At 45.4% G+C, this 16,273-nt stretch overlaps 1 protein-coding gene across 1 annotated transcript in view; it reads left to right on the top strand.

Moving 5' to 3' along the window:
- DOCK2 (dedicator of cytokinesis 2) overlaps positions 1-16,273 on the top strand; it is a 966,148-nt gene that overhangs the window by 466,369 nt on the left and 483,506 nt on the right. Inside the window, exon 27 of the mRNA XM_088465050.1 lies at positions 6,359-6,454. Coding sequence (XP_088321176.1) covers positions 6,359-6,454 — 96 coding nt within the window. The remainder of the gene's footprint in view (positions 1-6,358; positions 6,455-16,273) is intronic.

Here is a 16,273-nt window from a genome sequence, read left to right as displayed (position 1 = left end):
TTTAGCTTTCTCTCAGTACTTCAGTGTTTCATGTCCCTTCCCTGTGTGTCTTTGTATATGTGCTGCTAATTCTATTGCAGCTTTCCTGTGGCTATTACCCTGTATCACTGAAGTGTCAGATTACCTGCTGGTATTAATTAGCTCACAGCTGGTCCTCCCAGCACATGTCTGTGTCAATCTGCTCTGTGTCTTGTCAGTGCAAATCTGCACTTGCAGTTAGCACTCTCCCAGTGTATGCCTATCTTCTCTATATGTCTTGTCTGTGCAATCTGCACCTGCATATATAATTATTCCCAGTATTTTGCCTTTGCCCAGTACCAGCATTTCTAGCTCTCCCAGTATTTGGCCTTTGTCCAGTACCACATTTCTAGCATTCCTAATATATTCCTTGAGTCCTCTCTACTCTTGTATGTGCAATCCCCAGTATATGTTTGTGCTTTCCTGCATATTTAGCAAACTCCAGTACCTGCCTGTGTCCACATCTCCCTGAGTTGCTGAGCTAGCCAGCTCCTGGATTTCTTAGTGATTCTCAGGACATTCTCAGTAATCTCATGCAAGCCGGTGATCAGGATTTCTAATTGTGTTCCAGTGTATCTCCAGTGTTCTAGCAATAACTTAACGTAATATAGTTTCCGGTCTTCTGCCATTCCCAGGTACCTGTCCAGAGGGCCGTGACCTGCTCACTTGGTGCAGCGGAAAACCAAATCCCAATTGGAGGGGTCACTGGAGAAAACCACCAAATGAGTTAGACTCCGCGCCTCTGGGCAGGTCTAGCCAAACCTGGGTTTGGCCGTAAATAGGAGACCTAGCCACAGTCACTCCGATAGTCACCTGAACCCCCCGGCTCACTGTCCTCCACAGAGGATCACTTTCACCGGATTGTGACACAGGCAGTGTGAGGTGCATGGGGTGGGAGAGTAAGTATGCAATGTGAGGTGCAGGCGTGGGAGAGGGAAGCAGGCAGTGTGAAGTGCAGGGGTTGGGAGAGGGAAGTATGCAATGTGAGGTGTAAAAGGTGGGAGAGGGAAGCAGGTAGTATGAGAAGCAGGAGGTGGGAGAGGGAGGCAGGCAGTCTGAGGTGCAGGGGGTGGGAGAGGAAAGCAGGCAGTGTGAGGAGCAGGGGGTGGTAGAGGAAGGCAAGCAGTGTGAGGTGCAGGGGGTGGGAGGGGGAAGTATGCAATGTGAGGTGTAGAAGTCGGGAGAGGGAAGAATGCAATGTGAGGTGCAGCAGGGGGTGGGAGAAGGAAGCAGGTAGTATGAGAAGCAGGGTGTGGGAGAGGGAGGCTGGCAGTGTGAGGTGCAGGCGGTGGGAGAGGAAAGCAGGCAGTGTGTGGTGCAGGTGTTGGGAAAGGGATGTATGCAATGTGAGGTGCAGGGGGTGGGAAAGGGAAGCAGGCAGTGTGAGGGGTAGGGGATGGGAGAGGGAAGCAGGTAGTGTGAGGTGCACAGTGCAGGGAATGGAAGAATAAAGTATGCAATGTGAGGTGCAGGGGGTGGGGAGGGAAGCAGGCAGTGTGAGTAGCCTCAGGTGGGAGAGGAAAGTATGCAATGTGAGGTGCACCATGCAGGAGATGGAAGAGGAAAGTATGCAATGTGAGGAGCAGGGGTGGTAGAGGGAAAAAGGCAGTGTGAGGTGCAGGGGGAGGGAGAGGGAAGCAGGCAGTGTGAGGATCAGGGGGTGGAAGAGGAAAGCAGGCAGTGTGAAGTGCAGGGGCTGGGAGAGGGAAGCAGGCAGTGTGAGGATCAGGGGGTGGAAGAGGAAAGCAGGCAGTGTGAGGAGCAGGGGTGGTAGAGGGAAGAAGGCAGTGTGAGGTGCAGGGGGTGGGAGAGGGAAGCAGGCAGTGTGAGGTGCAGGGGTTGGGAGAGGGAAGAAGGCAGTGTGAGGATCAGGGGTGGGAGAGGGAATTATGCAATGTGAGGTGCAGGGGGTGGGAGAAGGAAGCAGGCAGTATGAGAAGCAGGAGGTGGGAGAGGGAGGCAGGCAGTGTGAGTTGCAGGGGGTGGGAGAGGAATGCAGGCAGTGTGAGGAGCAGGGGGTGGTAGAGGGAAGCAGGCAGTGTGAGTTGCAGGGGGTGGGAGAGGAAGGCAGGCAGTCTGAGGTGCACTGGGTGGGAGAGGAAAGCAGGCAGTGTGAGGAGCAGGGGGTGGTAGAGGGAAGCAGGCAGTGTGAGGAGCAGGGGGTGGTAGAGGTGCAGTGTGAGGTGCAGGAGGTGGGAGAGGAAGGCAAGCAGTGTGAGGTGCAGGGGGTGGGAGGAGGAAGTATGAAATGTGAGGTGCAGAAGTCGGGAGAGGGAAGTATGCAATGTGAGGTGCAGCAGGGGGTGGGAGAGGGAGGCAGGCAGTTTGAGGTGCAGGTGGTGGGAGAGGAAAGCAGGCAGTGTGAGGGGTAGGGGTTGGGAGAGGGAAGCAGGTTGTGTGAGGTGCACAGTGCAGGCAATGGAAAAATAAAGTATGCAATGTGAGGTGCAGGGGGTGGGAGAGGGAAGCAGTCAGTTTGAGTAGCCTCGGGTGGGAGAGGAAAGTACGCAATGTGAGGTGCAGGGAATGGAAGAGGAATGTAGGCAATGTGAGGAGCAGGGGTGGTAGAGGGAAGAAGGCAGAGTGAGGTGCAGGGGGAGGGAGAGGGAAGCAGGCAGTGTGAAGTGCAGGGGCTGGGAGAGGGAAGCAGGCAGTGTGAGGATCAGGGGGTGGAAGAGGAAAGCAGGCAGTGTGAGGATCAGGGGGTGGAAGAGGGAAGCAGGCAGTGTGAGGAGTAGGGATGGTAGAGGGAAGAAGGCAGTGTGAGGTGCAGGGGGTGGGAGAGGGAAGCAGGCAGTGTGAGGATCAGGGGTGGGAGAGGGAAGTATGCAATGTGAGGTGCAGGGGGTGGGAGAAGGAGGCAGGCAGTGTGGTGCAGGAATTGGTATAGGGAAGTATGCAAATATGAGGTGCAGGGGGTGTGAGGGGAAGTATGCAATGTGAGGTGCAGGGGGTGACAGAAGGAAGCAGGTGGTATGAGAAGCAGGGGGTGGGAGAGGGAGGCAGGCAGTGTGAGGTGCAGGGGGTGGGAGGGGGAAGTATGCAATGTGAGGTGCAGGGGTGGGAGAGGGAGGCAGGCAGTGTGGTGCAGGGATTGGGATAGGGAAGTATGCAATGTGAGGTGCAGGGGGTGGGAGAAGGAAGCAGATAGTATGAGAAGCAGGCAGTGGGAGAGGGAGGCAGGCAGTGTGAGGTGCAGGGGGTGGGAGAGGAGAGCAGGCAGTGTGAGGGGCAGGGGGTGGTAGAGTGTAGCAGGCAGTGTGAGGTGCAGGGGGTGGGAGAGGAAGGAAGGCAGTGTGAGGTGCAGGGGTTAGGAGGGGGAAGTATGCAATGTGAGGTGCAGGGGATGGGAGAAGGAAGCAGGTAGTATGAGAAGCAGGAGGTAGGAGAGGGAGGCAGGAAGTGTGAGGTGCAGGGGGTGGGAGGGGGAAGTATGCAGTGTGAGGAGCAGGGGGTGGTAGAGTGAAGCAGGAAGTGTGAGGTGCAGGGAGTGGGAGAGGAAGGAAGGCAGTGCGAGGTGCAGGGGGTGGGAGGGGGAAGTATGCAATGTGAGGTGCAGGGGTGGGAGAGAGAAGCAGGCAGTGTGAGGAGCAGGGGTGTGGAGAGGGAAGTATGCAATGTGAGGTGCAGGGGGTGGGAGAAGGAAGCATTTAGTATGAGAAGCAGGGGGTGGGAGAGGGAGGCAGGCAGTGTGTGGTGCAGGGGTGTGGAGAGGGAAGTATGCAATGTGTGGTGCAGGGGTGTGGAGAGGGAAGTATGCAATGTGAGCTGCAGAGGGGTGGGAGAGGGAAGCAGGCAGTGTGAGGGGCAGGGGGTGGGAGAGGGAAGCAGGCAGTGTGAGGTGCAGCAGGGGGTGGTAGAGGGAAGCAGGCAGTGTGTGGTGCAGGGGGTGGGAGGGGGAAGTATGCAATGTGAGGTGCAGGGGTGGGAGAGGGAAGCAGGCAGTGTGAGGGGCAGGGGGTGGGAGAGGGAAGCAGGCAGTGTGAAGTGCAGGGGGTGGGAGGGGGAAGTATGCAATGTGAGGTGCAGGGGTGGGAGAGGGAAGCAGGCAGTGTGAGGGGCAGGGGGTGGGAGTGGGAAGCAGGCAGTGTGAGGAGCAGGGGGTGGTAGAGGGAAGCAGGCAGTGTGAGGTGCAGGGGGTGGGAGGGGAAGTATGCAATGTGAGGTTCAGAGGTTGAGAAGAAAGTAGAGGCTGAATCTGAATATTAAAATACCTAAAGCTTGGGGGGGTGGGGGTCAACTAAAATTTCCATACCCCCATTTCAAATTCTCACTTTGAGCACTAGCACCCGCAATTAATAATTGTTAAAGAGCCCCCTAGTATACAGAAATGCTTTTGTATGTATGTCGATAGTGTGACAACCCTGGGAGAATTAATCTTGTGCCTCTCTGGCACAAAGCTCACTTCCTAACCATGAATACACCAAATAAACGTAGTCTGTTGCTTGTGTAAGTTTACTTTGACATAGATGATGAGAATTGAAATCCCACATAAGCTTTCTTATCAGGTTTTAGAATAGTAGGTACTACTAAATCTGAGATGGTGAAAACACATTGAAGTCCTTAAGAAATTTAGATGTTAGAGAGGTTATAAATAAAATATTAGAAATATGTGCAAAGCCAGGTTAGGGGAGACTGCATTTTGTACACATACAAAATTAATGAATAGCACTTTCCATTTTATGTTTCAAAATGGTCCTTTCTATTCCAATGTTTTGGCCTGCATCTAAACCTTTAAGGGTATATCCTTGATAAAGGTCTAGGTATAGACAAAAGCATTGGAATAAAAGTCCCTGCTCCCAGATCCTTTCTGCAAGCTGGTACGCCTGCAGTCTCTGTCAAAGTTTGTTTGCAGCCTGAACTGTGAGACAGACCAGGGCTGCATAGAGCTGACTCTGGAGCTCCGGGGAGCAGTACCAGATTACCAACAGGGCAGGTGGGGCTGTTCCCCACACATAGCTTCATCACCAGCATAAGGGGCATGTGGCAATTATGAACAGGGGTTTCTCTCAGAGGTGCCCAGTTACATTGTGGCTGATCGCGTCACAAACGCGTTCACGCATTGCGCCATGTGATTCCCTGCACCTGCATACGGTGCAATACGCTATGGCGCACACTGTGATCGCACCATGCATTCGCATTCGGTATGAATAGCCGGCTGCCGCATGACCGACAGTCCGATTCCCGGCTGCGGCAGTCCGACAAAACACCAGAGCCCGGTAGCGGAAGCCCAACAGCGCTGGAAATCCCGATCGTCCCTAAGGTAAGTACTTACTAACCTAACCAACACCCCTATCCCTCCTTAGGGGTGCCTAACCCTAACCTCCCCCTTCTAAGTGCCTAACCCTAAACCCCCCTTCCCTGCTGCCTAAACCTAAGTACCCCGGGGGGGTGCCTAACCCTAATTCCCCCCCGGGTGCCCTAAAACGAACCCTCCCCCCCCCGCGGCTGTCCGCTCGCGGTGCCCAGCATCCCTTCGGTCGGGATGCCGGGCGCCAGTCTACCGGCGCCGGGAAAATGACAGGCGTCTAGATTTTAGACGCCGGTCATTTATCCCTAGGCGGGATAGAGGATTTGGGAAGCCGGTGGTCGGGATTGTGGCCGCCAGCTTCTTAAACGTATCCCATGCAATCATATGGAGGCGCAGTGTGAACACAATACGCGTATCCGCTTGCTGGTGCACGTCTGGCGCCATGCGTGGCGTGATTTGCCGTGCTAGCAGCAAGGTTGTAGCTTGGCATATCTGTAATGTGACCTGGGGCACTACAGTGTGTTTCATTAATTTACAGTGCTGTCAGTATTTATGAATTATACTTTTGTTAATAACAGCGCCAGCCTATGTTATTGACAATATTATTGGTAGAAGCCCCTGCAAGTTAGTTGCCTTGGGGACCCCACAAACCTGAAACTGGCCTTGCCGGGGAGGGAGAGGACCAGATCTTTCATAAGCGGTAATGCAGCTTTAACGAACATGCTGCTTTTGAGAAAATCAGCTATAAAATTTTACCTGTGCCTTCCACACTTTTAATTCCTATTATATTGAATTAGTGTTTTATAAATTAGCTATTGGTGTGGGCTGTCCTGTGGGCTGAAAATCCTGAGATGACAATATGATTATTAACATACAATTTTGATTTCTGCAGTTTGTTGAAGTGACAGAAACTTTCTGTTCATATTATTTTTTTAGAAAAAGAAAGCATTTCTTTTTCTAAAAAAAGCAATTCACAAAAAAAGATAATTTATTTTCTATAAATGTAAATGCAAAGCTATATCTAATTCATGAGTATTCCCAAAACCTTAGGTGGTTGCACTAATTTTAACTGTAATATTATTTCATCAGAAGTCAACTTTCCACCACATTCAGGAAATCACTGTGCAACTTTTGCGAACAGTAAACAGGACGGTCATAATGATGGGACGTGATCAGGAATTAACCGTGAGTAGCTCAGAATCTTAATTAATAAATGTGTTCTGTGAAAATGTATACTGGCATTTTAAGCGTTGTAAATTTGGAAAAAAACACACTTAGTAAACAGTTATTTACATGATAGTAATGTGTCGGAATGGGTATGTAATGCCAGCTGTCGGGATGCCTCCTGTCAAAATACTGACAGCGGCATCCCGATGGTTTGTATCCTGATGGTTGGTATCCAAACAGGGGTTGAGTAAGTATACTTACCCTTCCTCCTTCTCCCCCTAACCCTCCCTTCTTGTAGCCTAACCCTAAATTTCCACACCCCGCACCCTAACCCTCCCTGTTAGTGCTTATACCTAACTCTCCCCCTTTCGTGCCTAAACTTAACCCCCCCTCCTTAGTGCCTAACCCTAACCCTCTCCCCTAGGGGTGCCTAAACCTAACCTCTCCCCCCAAAAAAAACCTAACCCCACTACACTGCCTAAACCTAACACTCCCCACCCGCCCGGGGCTAACGCTAAAGGTGCCCCGGACTTACTACGTTTGGGCTGCGTCCTTCTGATTTCCAGCGTCGGGACTAAGATAGGCATTGGTATTTCGACGCCTATCTTAAGTCCCGTGTCGGACTTTCAGTGTTGGGATTCAGATGGGCGGCATGTCGCCAGCCGGTCTGATAACTACATCCCAATGTGACACATAGGAATGCAGGCAGCCAAGTGACTTTAGGAGTAGGATGTGCAAGCATAGTACAATTACTAGGCCAATTTCTGTACATGGGACCAATGTATAGCTGGATGCATTTTATTTTTTTTTTTTAAATGCTAATGTGAAATTGACGCAGTTCCGTGTTTATGCTGTGCAGGACGCATCTCCAGATGTGCATATCATATGTTAACGCTGGGAGAAAACTATGGCATGACAATCATGTTGCTTAATTATATTAATAATAAATGCTAAAGTCACATTATCCAATTGTATACAAATAAAGATTTGTACATAAGATAGATTGCGTCTGGACAGTGTTATTAATCTTTATGAAAGTTGCATTATCCATTTGAAATACAATTAAGTACAGACGCAAAGAGAAGAGAAAAATATAAATTAAATCCAATAAAATACAAACACTCCTTGTCTTCCCCTTTGAAAGCCAATTGGGAATATTCTTTTTGGTCGTGGTCCGCAGGCAAATATCAATTAAGGAATATCAATAGATGGCTGTGACTTCATATAATATAATAGCCACAGTAAGGATTGTTTATAGTGGGAGGGGTGCAAATGTAATCAGCCAATCAAAAGCAATACCAGTAATTGTCAGCATCATAATCTTCATGATCAGTGTGCATTTTGCACCGAGTATGAAACACTCACCAGAGTAGCACCTCCTAACAGTCGCTTATGTGTCCTGGTCTACCTTAGTCGCATCTACATGAACATGCAGGGGCGTATCTATAATGGGTGCAGGGTGTGAGGCCATATAGTCTTATACTTACCTGTCCATTGTCTCCAGAGTGCATATATCACTGAGAAAATGGCGGCGGACATTTTCCCAGTGACTCGTGCATGCACAGTGAATATGTATGTACTGTACACGCCCTATTTTTTTTTTTCCACTTATCTTGTCCACTTTTTACTAGTTGTAATGATGGCTGCTAAGCTTTTAGGCCTAGCTTATCCAGAATATGGAAGACTGCATCTACAACATCATATGATTTGTGTTTAGTCAATACAAGTACTCTCTACCATGTTTAATTAATGCAAAGTGTTGTGAATGTGTTATCCTATGGGAAAGAATCTGTCAGCCATCTTACTGTTTGATTAATAACATAGAGTTTGACGGCAGATAAGAACTGCTTGGCCCATCTAGTCTGCTCCTTTTCATTTATCCTTTTGGCAACATCAACCCTATTTGCTCCTTACGTCCCTCTTAAGGGTATTCATATGCTTATCCCAAGTGTGTTTAAATTGTTCAACCGTCCTAGCTTCAACCACCTCTGATGGGAGGCTATTCCACTTGTCAACTACCCTTTTTATGAAGTCGTTTTTGCTCAAATTTCCTCTGAGCCTACCACCCTCCAGTTTCAGTTCATGTCCTCGTGTTTTGTACTTCTCTTCCTTTGAAAAATGCTTCCGTCCTTTACCTTGTTAAAACCCTTCATGTATTTGAAAGTTTCTATCATGTTTCCCCTTTCCCTTCTCAAGCTCCAAACTATACATTTTAAGTATAGCCTTTCTGGGTAAGTTCTGTGATGTAGGCCATGCACCATTTTAGTTACCCTTCTTTGTACCATCTCTAATGTATTTATATCCTTCTGGAGATATGGCCTCCAGAACTGAACACAGTATTATAGATGAGGCCGTACCAAGGACCTATACAGTGACATTATCACTTCTTTTTTCCTGCTACTGATTCCTCTCCCTATGCAACCAAGCATCTGACTTGCCTTCCTCAATGCTTTGGTGCATTGCTTGTCTGCCTTCAAGTCATCTGAAATGGTGACTCCTAATTCCCTTTCTTCCTCTGTATTTTCTATTATAGTGTCCTTGATACTATATTTAGCCTTTAGGTTATTGAGCCCAAAGTGCATGATTTTGCATTTTTTTACATTAAACTGTAGTTGTCATGTTCTTGCCCATTCATCTAGTCTACCCAGATCCTCAGTCATTTGTTTTACCCCTCCTGATGTGTCTACCCTGTTGCATACTTTTGTGTCATCTACAAAAAGGCATACTTTCCCTTCAATACCATTTGCAATATCACCAAGATATTAAAAAACAACTTGCCCAAGTACAGATCCCTGGGGTACTCCATTGGTAACCTACTGGGGTACTCCACTGGTAGCATACTTCCCAACTGTCCTGTTGTCCCACCCGCAGGCCACAGGGGAGTAGCTGGGGGGAGCACTCCCACAACGCTGCTTTGCACAGCATCTACACAGTGTGCGCAGAACCTGGCGGCAGTCCAGCATCTCGTGGAGTGCTGGGCACGTCCTCAGAGTGATAAAAATGGAGGTATGAAACAAGGTCATGCCCCTTCCCATGAGGCCACGCCCCATTTATGGGTGCACACTCCCATATGTTGAAGGTATGTAATAAGTCTCCAAAGTTTTGAATAGCTCAACTGGAAAGATCATGCCGCTCTTGTGTAATATCCCTATTTATTGTTGTTTATTTTTATTCAATTAATTTTTTTTTTACAGTTTAATTTTACCAATTAATTGTAAGCTATATATTGTAGAACATATTGTACTATTATTATGTACAGTAGGGTACACATTTGGCGGCACCACCTACCAACGGACCCAGTAACTGTGCAACTGATTTTGGGAAGCGTACACACTTACCAATCTGCTGCACAATATCTCTGGCCAGATAAATGTGCCTGCCCAATTATGATATCTGTGTCACTGGTTCCTGTGTCCAGCATATGGGTTAGTCCGTCGGTCCTCTGTACACACATGCAGATGTCAATTATACGTCTTTCAGATATATTGCACCTGCCGTGCTGCACAGTCGAAGCATATCAGTGAAAGACGTGTACACACGATCGGCTGTACGAACGATATATGTCGTCCAGTGTGTATCCAGCATTAGATTTATGTTGATCCTTTGCTTTCAAAGCAGCTTCAATAACTACTCAGTTCCAGGGGCGTTTTAAGAGAGGAGGGGGCCCGTGTGCAGCCTCACTGCAAATGGCGCCCGCGCCTATTTTCCCGGAGACATCTTTTCTGTGCATGTGCAGATCACTACCGCCATTTTCCAAGTGAGTTTTTGCTGCTCTGCAGCACATCGGAATCTGCGGAGAGGTAAATATATTATTATTAACTATGGGTGCAGGGTGTGCGGTGTGGGCCCCCCTGGGCCCAGGGGCCCGTGTGCACCGCACACCTTGCACCCATTATAAAGACGCCTATGCTCAGTTCCTGAGAATAATTGAAATACTGGAAGGAATTCTATTCATGCCTGTTGCAGCTTATCTGTAGTAGGGTTGCGTAAGATATCCCGGCTGTTGGGATGCTGCTGGTCGTAATATCGACAGCGGCATCCCGACAGCCTGGATACTGACACCCATAGGACGCTATGGTAAGTACTTTTCTAACCCCTACCCTGACCCACCCTCCCCGGTGCCTAAACCTAACCCCCCTTACATAGTGCCTAAACCTAACCTCCCACACCCTAAACCTAACACCTCCTCCCCGATGCCTAAACCTAACCTCCCCCCTAGTGCCTAAACCTAACCTCCCCCTCCCCGCACCCTAATCTTAACACCCCCTCCCCAGTGCCTAACCCTCCCCCTAATGCCTAACCCTAACCCCGCTTGCTAATGCTACCCTCCCCGTAACACACCGATACTTACCTTTGGGATGCTTACGGATGGGTTACAGGTGCCGGGATCCCGACGTGTCGGGATTTCGGCGCCGGTATTAAGACCGCCCGCATCCCGCACGCCGGGATGCCGATTACATCCCCTGCAGTATATTGCATGCACAGCATGTGATATCCTATAATACATTTTCAATGCCATTGAATTTTAAATGTATTTCCATATCCCGATGAAAACTTTTCAGGTCCCTTTGTTTTATGTGTATTATTTTTTCTGTAATTCCTGTAAATAAAAAAATTGTATTACTTAAGATACTTAGTAAAAGAGAATTCAGGGGGTATGACTAGTATTAACACCTATAATGAATTTACAGTAGTTTGGCATATTACTGCATCGCCTTCAAATTATTCTGATTCTAACTTGTTACATTTTGTAAACTGTTCTCTGCTCCAGCTGGACGGAGATAAATTAAAATCCGTGTTTCTCAATTTTCGCTGCTATTATTTTGTGTAAGTTATACTTGAAATAAGAGTTCTGCTAGATAACTGCCATTAGCTAACAGCCTGGAGATTAGCAGAGGCAGTCAGTGAATGTCAAATCTTTTAGTGCAAATTAGATGGGTCTGCAAGTATTGAATATCTATCTTGATAAAAGGTGATTACACTGTGCAGTCATTTCTCATCCCTTACCACCAGCAGTGTCACAGTAATATATCAAATTCAGGCTGTGTAACATCATGAGTCCATAATGTCCAGCACTTCAATGTTTTCAATTAGCCAGTGCAAAATTCATATGTACTGTAACTATTTAGTGCTCAAACAGATGAGCCCAAAGCATGTCCTTCATTACAGGAGAATAAAGAAGCATTTTTGTTATGTTTTATAGTTTACTGCTTCAGATTAACTCATATTCAGAGTTGGACAAGATTTCCCATTTAGGTGCTAACACAAAATGCATCTGGGAAAAAAATCCCCATCATTATGACAGCATGATGATAACCAGCCACCTGTATTTCTATTTTTCTCAAAAAATTATGCAATTTTTCTACTTTTACGTACATACATAGGGCTCTATTTATTAACATTATTTTTACTAAAATAAAGTGAAAAAGGGTGTTTTCACACCCTTTTCACATTATTTTAGTTTCACCTGTAGTTATTACAGGGCAATTTGAGTAGAATTAGTAAAATTCTACTCCAACCCCTAGTATCACTTATTTTTAGTAAAGCAGATCGCATTTCCCATAATTGTAATGGGAAATGTGATCCGACCAGAGTTACTAAAAATAAATTGTAAAAAAATACCGGGGGAAGCCCTGTGATAATAACACCACCTGGAGGTCTCCCCCGGTTACCGGGCTCCCACTCTGCTCTAACGGGGAGAGCAGAGGCGGGAGCCGGTACCAGTAATCAGCTCTGTGGTCTAAACAGACCGCAAGCTGATTGCTGTAAAAAGAAGAAAAAAAAAATTGAAACATTTTTTTTTTACTTACCTGAATCCAGGGACCGGTGATCGGGCCTCCGGTGATGGCTCCTCTCCGGTCAGCTGGTCTCCCATAGTGCACTGCGGCCCGGTCATCAGGTGATCGGGTCCAAGTGCAGTATGGAGATCACCTGATCGGGAAGCCTAGAGAAGATCTCCGGAGGCCAGGAGGATGCAGGTAAGTGTAATGAAGGGAGGGGGGGTCGCGGGGGTCCGCGATCGCGGGGGGCGGGGCTTAGCGTCGGTGGGGGGTAGCAGCGACGGTGGGTCGGCGCATGCTCGGGCTCTTAGTCGCGGTATTTTTTCCGAAAATACCGCGACTAGAGTGCGGATGGGATCCGCAGGGACATAGCTTTATCACAAGCTCTGTCCCTGCAAGGGATTTATAGTAAATCCCTGTGATATTGCCTGAATTCGCAATGCGAATTCACTCGGTAATATCACACTACAATCCGCATTCAATATACGGATTGTAGTAAATAGAGCCCATTGAGAGACAATGGGGCTGATAGTGTAAGGAGGTGCAGGGGTGCCGAGAGGGGAAGGGACAGGTACTAATTACTCGGGCTTAACCATCCCTCTTACCTGTCAGCAGCCCAGCACAGACTTCTGTGTGCTGGGCTGTAGTGGGAGACGCGGCCACGTCTTCCGCTATTTGGCCACTCCCCTTCTCTATGCCCCTGTGGGGGTGTACACGCCCATGTGGCACTGGCCACTCCTCCTCCTGTTCTCATAAATGGTCATCTTCAGCTCCAGGCCAATGAGGCCCTTAGTCGAGCCCTGTATGTGTGCTTGGATTGATGTAGATATGTAAAGCTAAGTGCACATTTCATAAGTGCAGAATGGTAAGTTTGTCATGACAAATCCCAGTTTTTACAAAATGTGACATTACATTGCATTAACCCTAATGTGAGAAAGTGTACATTAAACTAATGTGCAAAGCATATGTCTTTCATCTAAAGTAAAGGTTGCATATATATATATGATGTAGATGTACAGTAGGACTGTAATGTTGATGCTACAATCTTGTCCCCTTGATTTTAGTATATATTTATATATATATATATATGTATATATATGTGTACCAGTCAAAAGTTTGGACACACCTCTTTCAATGGTTTTTGTTTATTTAAATTATTTAAAATATAGTAGATTAATACTGAAGACATCAAAACTTTGAAATAACACATATGGAATTATGCTGTAAACAAAATAATGTTAAACAAATCAAAATATGTTTTATATTTTAGATTCCTCAAAGTAGTGCCCTTTTGCTTGGATGACAGCTTTGTACACTCTTGTCATTCTCTCAATCAGCTTCATGAGGTAGTCTCCTGGAATGGTTGTGAATTAACAGGTGTGCCTTGTCAAGAGTCAATCTGTAGAATTACTTGTCTTCTTAATGTGTTTGAGACCATCAGCCGTGTTGTGCAGAGGTGGGGTTAGTACACACTGGACACCACTATTTAACTACTGTTGTAATCCATATTATGTCACCAACCACTCAACTCAGTAAAGAGAAATGACAGTCCATCATTACTTTAAGACATGAAGGTCAGTCGATACTGAAAATTTCAAGAACTTTGATGGTTTTTGCAACTGTAAAAGCTCATGAAGTTGATTGAGAGAATGCCAAGAGTGTGCAAAGCTGTCATCCAAGCAAAAGGGGGCTACTTTTAGGAATCTAAAATATAAAACATATTTTGCTTTAACACTTTTTTGTGTACAATATAATTCCATATGTGCTCTTTCACAGTTTTGATGTCTTCAGTATTAATCTACTATGTTGAAAATAATTTAAATAAACAAAAACCATTGAAAGAGAAGGTTGAGTCCAAACTTTTGGCTGGTACTATATATATATATATATATATATACATTCCATTGTCAATAAGCAGCAAAATTGATACATTTGTCTCACTGTTTGGCTTAATAGAATGGAGCACAAATGCGTCTGATGTTAATCCGAAGAGATTTGATTTTTAATTATCTTTCTTTAGCCATAATGAGTATTAGATGAATCTGGGATATCATCATGTCAAAATTTCTTAGAGCTGATTTACTCTTCAACATATTTTGCCACATTACAAATGCAGTGCTGCTGTGGAAATGATTATATTTTGACAGTTTATTTAAATCACCAGTTATATTTTAATAACCAGGTATGAAATAATCCTTCAGTATTGTTCCTGATTGTTAGTTCTCTATAACTACAGAATGTGTGTGTATGTATATATATATATATATATATATATATATTTATATATCCTCTTAGTAACAAATTTTAGTTACAATATATATAATACTGTATACAGAGATGTAGGTTTCTTTTTAACTGGAACTTGATATATAATCCCGTATACTGTATTTTGGAAAGCTGCTTTTCTTTGTGCTCATACAGTTATTAGGTGTTTAGTAGGGTTTACTTGAAGATCTTATCATCTGCTCAACTCGTTTTCTAACATTTCTTACACTAGAATTTCAGTTTGCAGATTACTGAGACTCATCTGGTTACAATTACAATACTTCCAATCAGAGTTAACCTCTGCATCCTCCCTAGTGATCTATATGTGCTGCTGGATGGAAGGATTCAACTCATGACTGGCAATGACAGCTTTTTATTTCAGGACCACTCAGCCCTGGCCAGCTCATCATCGGACACCAGTTTGCCCATCCTAGGACAGTATTTATTTTCCAGTTTACTCCCTCTTTGCACTGTTTGTTCTAAGCCCTATTGCATCTTATCCATACACGATAAAAACATGGAAATAATTCATCCCTAGTGAATGGTAATTAATTATATACAATACATAAGCAGGGGCGGATTAAGAAAGGAGGGAGCCTGCGTGTTGCCTTCATGCGGCCCCTCTCCTCTCTGTGGCACAATTTTGATCAGATGCTGCTACTGTGCCGGTGCCATTTCCCCAGGCAAATACTGTGCTGCGCATGAGCAAATCTCAAGGAAAATGGCGGCCGCCCCATTTTACCGGTGATTTCTGCAGTGCAAGACTCTGTAGAGGTAAGTATACGAAATGGGTGCAGAGTGTATGTTGTGGGCTCTGCACACCCATCATAGATACACCACTGTACATAAATAAACAAAATTAAACTTAAAGTGGGAAGAGTGACACCCCTGCAGCTAGACCCAAGCATATGTGACCTTTCTCTGTAATGACATCTTTCTCCTAGTCTTCCTCTCCATCAACCCCCAAATTTAAGCCTCCATTCATGTGTAAAGGTCTAGTTTAAGGGTAAGGGCTCCAAAAAGGGAAATGGTTTGAACTGGACAAAATGCGCTCTGTAAAGAGGTGGAAATCTGTGCCAAGCATTCAGAATTTTTAACATGTAATTCTGTACTGTACTGTATATTAGAAGACATTAAAGTAAAAAAAGAAATCTGGAATATGAAGCTTTTATAATGCATCATCTTATTATTATTATTATTATTATTATTATTATTATTATTATTGTTTCATGTTATCCACTGTAGCATTTGTTTTATTCATAGGGGTCAGTCCAATTAGTTGTGAATTGCGAGGTGCGAGTTGCTGTTTTCTCTTCGAATTTGCATAGCAAATTAATTTTACAATTCAATTAGCAACTCGCACTGAACCAGTCAAAGTAAATTCACATGTTTCCATCTGGACCTCCCTGAGAGTGAGAGTTGAAAAGGAAAATCTTTATATTAAGGATAAAATATCAGGACACCGTGCTGAACCCCTTGGACACCCCCCGTATGATTATTTAGGCAATTGGAGGTTTCCAATTAGCTTAATTAGCCCAATAATTACATGTCATTTTTTTATGGTAAAAAAATGGCCTCAAATTAACCCAAAATAAAGTTTTTCATTAGTTTAGGCACCCCAAATGTAATTACAGTATTTTTGATTGAAGAATGATTTTTTTTATAATTTTTTTACATTTTTTCAGTGTCCTCAAAGTACCCCAAAATCATCTTTTTTCTTACTTTTTTTTTTGCATTTTTTCATTTAATTTGTTTGAGATTAAACAAAAAAAGTTTGCTTTTTATCATTTGT

This window comes from Taudactylus pleione, unplaced genomic scaffold (genome assembly GCF_031769625.1).
Source record: "Taudactylus pleione unplaced genomic scaffold, aTauple2 ptg001827l, whole genome shotgun sequence".
NCBI classification, from domain to species: Eukaryota; Metazoa; Chordata; class Amphibia; order Anura; family Myobatrachidae; genus Taudactylus; species Taudactylus pleione.
This window is presented reverse-complemented; position numbering and strand designations above follow the sequence as displayed.